At 39.4% G+C, this 6,979-nt stretch overlaps 1 protein-coding gene across 2 annotated transcripts; it reads right to left on the bottom strand.

Moving 5' to 3' along the window:
* Positions 1-329: 329 nt before the first annotated feature.
* tacc3 (transforming, acidic coiled-coil containing protein 3) lies at positions 330-6,975 on the bottom strand. 2 transcript variants are annotated; one of them, XM_055231315.1, is made up of 17 exons: positions 6,849-6,975; positions 5,631-5,799; positions 5,392-5,519; positions 5,104-5,147; positions 4,029-4,974; positions 3,922-3,955; positions 3,725-3,845; positions 2,416-2,474; positions 2,218-2,345; positions 2,066-2,147; positions 1,837-1,974; positions 1,456-1,523; positions 1,335-1,378; positions 1,113-1,273; positions 931-1,037; positions 738-858; positions 330-666 (listed from the first exon to the last, which is right to left on the bottom strand). In XM_055231315.1, the coding sequence occupies exons 2-17, from the start codon at positions 5,796-5,798 to the stop codon at positions 601-603; spliced, it is 2,415 nt and encodes an 804-aa protein (XP_055087290.1). In that variant the 5' UTR covers position 5,799; positions 6,849-6,975; the 3' UTR covers positions 330-600. The 2 variants fall into 2 exon arrangements, with proteins under 2 accessions (XP_055087290.1, XP_033844654.1); XM_033988763.2 differs by having other exon boundaries at positions 6,845-6,945.
* Positions 6,976-6,979: the final 4 nt, after the last annotated feature.

Genomic DNA, 6,979 nt, shown 5'->3' with positions numbered 1-6,979 from the left:
ATTTTGTACCAGGTCGTTTAATGAATTTAGTTAAATTCCCTTATTTTGTATTTATCTCGTTTCGTCTATACTTATATGAAATTGCTGCCTGGTTCAAGTTAATTGTAGCCTACATTACTGTAATACCAAGTGATATAAATTCACATCGAAACAAATCCTCTCGTCTGCAGCGCCCTCATGTGGTACATTCATTCATTTGGGAAAAAAATAAAATAAAAATACACGTTCTCGCCATCCAATTCCTTTCAAACAGTCACCGTTTTCCCATATCACGTAAATCTTAGTTTACAAATGAGTTATGATTAGTTAAAACAAAATGATTGCGATAATCCAGACAATAGCGTTTTTATTTGTCCCAAAATATTTTAGACATCCCAGCACACAGTCTAAATCTCCTTAAAAGTATTAACCATTTGAGACAAAACGGTATCTGCAGAGAAATGTTTAGTAAGACCAAATTAGTAAACTATGACCTAAGAAATTGTCAATATTTACAGTAAACATTAAGACATCATTTTATTATATATTTACAATTTACGAACACTGAAAAAACAACTTGACAACCTATGCCATATAATAAACAAATATTTACAAACAAGCTCAGCCCTTTTGCACTTTGCTGATAAGTTCATCGCAAAGTTTAGTGAGCTCTTCAGCCTCTTTTTCCTGTTGAGGAAAATACTGGATCAGTTATGTCATTTTTAAACATAATATACAAGACCAAGTTCTTTTCTGACCTTCTGATCAAGACTCTTCTCCAGTGACTGCACTTTGAGCTGTTCACGCCGTAGCTGAGCCTGAAGCACCGACAGCTCCGTCTTGAACTTGGAGCGCACCTCTGCGATTTGCTCATTCGCTCTGGGAAACACAAGGAATCAGTCATTTTCAGTCTCACCTGTGATTTAAAAGAATTTCCTGACATCAACTCACTGTCCGATTTTCTCCTCGGCATGGGCTTTCAGAGTCTGGTAGCGCTGCTCCTCTTTCTTAATTCTGGCCAAGTAATCTTGAGCACAGCCCTTCAGTGTATCCTCATTCTGCATTTAAGAACACAGGGTTAACATGACCTGGGAAAAAAAAAAACAAAAAAACTCAAAAGCATTTATAGGAACCTTTTTGTAGCCCTCGATGACCGTCTTGTACTTCTCCAGTCTTTTGAAAAGATCTGAAAATGACCTTTCCATTGCATTGAGGTCCATGGACACTTGATCCTTCTCCATCAGAGCCTCCTTCAGCTTGGCCTGTGCCACCTCTCTCTCCTTCTCCTGGTCAGCTGGAAAATATACATTTTAGTAGGACATAAAAAAATGAAACTGATGTATTGTGCAACATACCCATGATTTTGGCAATCATAAGCTCAAATTCCACAATGATTTTTCTACAAAAAGAAACTAAATGTCAGTACATAGACTGGTATCTATATGGCGGGTTCCATTTTTGTTAAACAATACTCACCGCATTTCTTGACCATCGTCAAGTAGCTTGTTATACTTGGCACTCCACTGCCTTTCCTTTTCTTCAGCCTGGTTAGAATAAAATATCAATATTTAGTAGGGTATGACGCTGTAGAAGGCTTTGTAATGTTACAAAAGCTTTAAAATATTCAGTTTTGGGAGCATAACAGAACAAGAAACTGAAATAACACATCAGGGCAGAAGTCAAATCACAATAAAGTTTTGACACTCTGCCCACATTTAATTTATATATGTATCCAAACTGTTAAGGTTTTCAGACTTATGGTCGTTTTTAGATTTTATTGGAGATTTTTGTATAATGTTGCAAATTGTATATTCAGTTAGTATTGCATAGTTAATCCAACTTTGCAGTTAGCCTGACCTCTGTTTGGACCCTGGCAATGGCTGCATCCATGTCTTTCTGGCTGTACTTCAGAACTTCAATTATGGCTTCTTCTGTGTTTGTCGGCTGAGGGACAGGAGGTAAGTGAAGTACTGGACTTTGCAGTAGTGGGGCACACTGGGGGGGGGGGACATAAAAAGTATAACACTCGCCATAGAGATTTGTTATATTGCAGTTTAAAAGCTAGAATGGTCCACGGTTGACTTACTGGTTCAGTAGCAACATCCAACAGTTTGATGTCATCATCCTGTGAGCCACACATGTCCTTTTCAGATAATGGTGTTTCGAGACTGAAAGAAACCATGAAGTTACCATCTGACAAGTTTAAATGACCATCGTAAAATCTAAAGCTGTATGTACCGTGAGATGAGCGCTGCAGGCCGGGAAGGGGCCACAGAAGCTGGACCGGGGACCTTCTTAGGACTGTCTCTGAGAAGGGGGTCAAACTTAAGGTACAAGGACTGTTTCCTCAACGCAGACTCTTTAAACTGTAAAAAGAGGACATTTCAGATAACAGATCTAGGAAAAATTATTAAAGAAATATTAAAGACTGCTTACACTGCTGGACCCGAATTGTTCCAGGTAGTCAATCTGTCCGTCAAAGTCATTAGACAGGACTATACAAGAAAAAAAAAAGGAATCATTTTAAGTGCAAATAAACACAGGAACACAGCACTTAATTCAGCATAATCCCCTAGTAGTAGTTTGATCACATGAGTTGTGGGCTTTGACCTGTGTCAAAGGAAAACTCCTCGAGCTGGGATTAACCCTCATAATTTATATTTTAAAATATAATTCCAGTGATAGATTCATAGTTAAACGCTACAGAACATCCTTGCCTCAGACCAGATTTTCTAGAGCAGGGGTGCTCAGACTTTTTCAGTATGTGAGCTACTTTTAAAATGATCGCGTCTGAAAGATCTACCACCTAATACAAAAATGTTAAACATATTTATTTGTAAATGTATTATGAATTCTTACATGTACAGTGCATTTTCATGTACCTTGCACAACGTCATGAGATAATACTGCACAACACAACTGAACTTCTTACATGTTCATAATTACTTGAATGATGATTACTGCTCTGATGACTTGCACTGAATAGAATCAGTGAGGGACGCATAGTTCGGGCAGTAGCTTCTGACAGCCAGGAGTAAAATTGCATTTTTCGTTTGAAAGCGATAACAGAGCTAATCATGTTGATTACGGTTTTGTCTTTTTTTTATATAGCCATAAAAATCACGTTAAACGAAGTATCAGAATTTACTGCATTTTTTTCCACACAACTACTTCTATTTTACACATCCATCCGTATTTTTTCTTCTACGCGTCGAATAAATGACTGGGAAAATCCCCGCAGCCCCCGTGCTCTCATTCGTCACCTTCGAGGGACAACAGAGGCAGATTACCGTAATGACGGTAAAATATTTAGATAGCCCCAGGTCTCCGCTTTGTGACGCCGTTTGAATTTACATGAGAGCACGACTGGGCGCGGAGTTACGCTGCTGGAAAGTCCGCAACCGCGAGTCTATCAGCGACGATAGGATCCGACGCTATAGGGTTAAACTAACTCGCGCTTGTTTATGCGTGTGCAGCGCCCATGATGTGACCCAGGGTCACGTGTCATCTGACTGGTTGTCCTGTATATTAATCATGTGACTGGATGGATGACGGGACGTGATCTACCCAAAATGCCTTCGCGATCGACTGGTAGATCGCGATCGACGTAATGAACACCCCTGTTCTAGAGTATAGTATTGTTACCAAACAAACTACGACCAATTTATTCAGGATTATCACCAAGCAAGTTTGAACCAATAAAACAAATCATAAACAAAAAGAATTTAACATGGCTTTGGCTTACATGTCGCCCCTGGAACAAACTCCTCTTCCATCAGGCTGCCATGTGACTTGCGCTCTGAAAAACTCATGTGTTCAGCCTCAGAAGAGAAGCTTTGTTCGCAAGCAGCCTTCACAGGGACATCCTGTTAACGTAAGGTTAAAGTTAGGGTACAGGTTAAAATTAAATAGGGAAAAACATAATTCATTATCCTTACAAACCTCTTCAAGATTAGGCGGAACACCTTCAGTTGTGCTATAGAAAACATAACATATTTACGCATTCAGAAAAAAAATTATCTGCACCTTTAAAAATCTGATAAACATACCACTCCAAAGAGATCGCTTCTTTCTGTACAGGCTCCTTCACATTCTCCTGGGTGCTTTTAGAGTCTGGACTAGTCTTTACATTACTTATAGGGGAATTGCAGATTCCAGTCTTTGAACCGAAAGGATTGAAGTTTGGGTCATCCAGCTTGCTGAGTTCAAATGTGTATGCACCTTTGGATATCGGAAGCTCATTACAGGGCTCCTCTGCCTCCTTCTGTGGTTCTGCTTTGTGCACGGGCTTCACTCCTTTGGGGGCTTTCTGGCTTAAGGGCCTTTTGACACCCATTTTTTTTGGTGGTGGCTTTACTTTCTTGTGCGTATTGTCATCAAAATTAAACTCAAGTTTAACAGGGCCATCGCTTCCTGTGGTCAAGTCAGGCTGTGCTTCTGGTTCACTTGACATATCCATATTGGCAGAGATGGGAGTGACTGTGGCTACAGGTTTTACTTCAGGTTGGCTCAACATTTCTTGCTCAGGGACCTGCTCTTCCTTTTCAGGTGGAAAGCGTATGCATAATGGAGGAGAGTTTGGGATTTTAGAGCCACCTGTCTGGAAAGGATTCACTGCATCAAGGTTGTCAAAATCAAAACTGTATGAGCCTTTTACTGGCAAAGGAGAGTCCTCAGCAGGTTTCTCCTGAGTTTCACATGGTATATTGGTGCAAGGCTCTTGATTGTCTGTGGGAGCTTTAATCACCAGCACCACACTACTGTCTGTAGAGCTGATGTCTTCTGTCGCATTAAGAGAGTTCTCCACTGACTGAATAAAAGGCAGCGTCTCATCTAAGGCAGACTCTGTTTTAGACAGGCTGGGTTGAGGGAGAGTCTCAGCAACAGGCGTCACTGGGGACAATGCCATCTTATTAGATGATTGAAAAGGGTTGATGGCGTCAAGGTTTTCAAAATTCAACTGGTACTCGCTGCTTGGAAGGGGAATTTCGCATTCTAAAAAGGATTATTTAAAAAATTAAATTATTTAAGCAAGCAGATTAATAGTAAATTTACAAGTTTTGAAACATTTTCTCCAAAGTTAAAAGCTGTTGTTCTTCAAAAATTAATATAAAGATAGCTTACCTTGTTTTGGTACAAGCTGGTCAGCCACATCATGAATTGAAGACCTATTGAAATGATCTGTTTAGTTAATGTGTAAAGTGTTGTGAAAGGTGCCGTCTCAATCACCTAAACACTTATTTTTAAAGAAAGGCATGACAGGGTAAAAAAAAAAGTTTTTCTTCCAGCAGTTCTATGAGATGAGTTCTCAAAAGACTGAACAGTTAGATACTAACAGAGTAATTTGAACTACAATTCAGTTCCTATCAACAAACTGTCCTACCAAAAACAAACTTTGGACAGTGTGCTTACTCAGTTTTTTCCAGATGTAATGACTCTATTGCTTTTGTGCATTCATCAACACTTGTCATCTTGGATGTTTTAGTGGGAGACAGAATTCTCTTTGTGACTGGGTCTCTCCTTGGAGTCTGAAAACAAACCTACACATAGATGGCAGTTAGTAATTCAAATGTATGTCACAAATAAACCTTTGGAGTTGGAATATGCTCTAGGGTGATGCAGTAAGGAAGTACTAGTATGATCCCCCTTACCTTTGTGCCCTTGGACACAATGTTGCTGGGTAGGTTTTCAGTCTGTCGCAGGATAGAGGGCCTTCCACTTGGATTTGCCACCATAAAAATATCATCATTCATGGCACAGTGCTTTCCACTGAGGGGCACCACCTCTCGATTCTCATCATTCACCTCTACAGAGCTCATCCTACACAAACAAACTGAGTCATGACCTGCATCAAGAGAAAAGTCCGCACACGTGCAACCAGCTGATAAGGTACAGAGGGCATGCGTTTCCTGAAGCACTGGTGTCTATAGTGTTCACTTCAGTGTTGCCAAACAAACATTTCCAGTCATGTGAGTGCTCTGAAGGGGGGAAAAAAAACGTATTCTTGAATGAAACAATTGTCACATTTAGATATCACCTGAAGAGATGGTTAGAGGTACTGTACTTCTCAGAGTCGTTTTCAGACCCAGTACTTATTATTCTACTGAGTTATATAATTTAGAGCGTAATAGCACTCTTAATTGCGGTGGGAAAAAATAACATTTTGACTCGACTAAGTCTAGAAGTAAAGCATTGTTGAACATTTGTGGGTCTTGCACCACGCCTTCAGATACGATTTTGGTTCTCATTTTAGAGGCCTACAATCAAAAATGAGAACCCGGACTGTATACAGTATGTTTTGATCTTCAAAGTACATGTGTTTAAGTTATGAACCCGATCTTTCGTCTAAACAGTTCATTTTGTTTGAGTTTCCTCAAATCTTTTGTTTTTATCCTTTTTTTCCTTGGACCACTACTTTGCAGTTTACTACTTGAGAAATATTATGAGGTATGCAAGTACATTTTGACTACTTTACCCAGCTCTGGCCAGTTGTCATGATCAAATATCTACTATAACTGGTTGACATTGCTGACCATCTGATTTGGAGTATGGGTAACGTTCTGAGGTGATCGTGCCGCATACATGTCTGTACAAGAACACCAGAGAAAGAAGGCTTTGTCTAATAATGTCATGAGGCTGATGGTTAGTGAAGTCACTGCTGCTTTCTTAGGGTTAGATTACCTTCAAAATACATAACATCGTCAACCTAAACAAATAAACTGTTTAATAGAGCACTCGTTCACTAAAAATATCAGATGACAAACGTAGCTTGTAAAAATAACGCCCACTCTAAAATAATAATAATTATTATTTAACTTCCATAGAGGCAATAGCACTACTAAATATACTAGAACAATATATTTACGTACCTCAATCTTAGCTGTAGAAAATAAGCCTTTTCGAGAAGCAAACGTAACCAAGTGTTGGAAGAAATGTGCTGGGAAAACTGCAGCTTCTCCTCAAGACAACGGTTTAGAATTTAAAAGTCTTGCAAACAACC

This window comes from Periophthalmus magnuspinnatus, chromosome 22, assembly GCF_009829125.3.
Source record: "Periophthalmus magnuspinnatus isolate fPerMag1 chromosome 22, fPerMag1.2.pri, whole genome shotgun sequence".
In the NCBI taxonomy this organism is placed as follows: Eukaryota; Metazoa; Chordata; class Actinopteri; order Gobiiformes; family Gobiidae; genus Periophthalmus; species Periophthalmus magnuspinnatus.
This window is presented reverse-complemented; position numbering and strand designations above follow the sequence as displayed.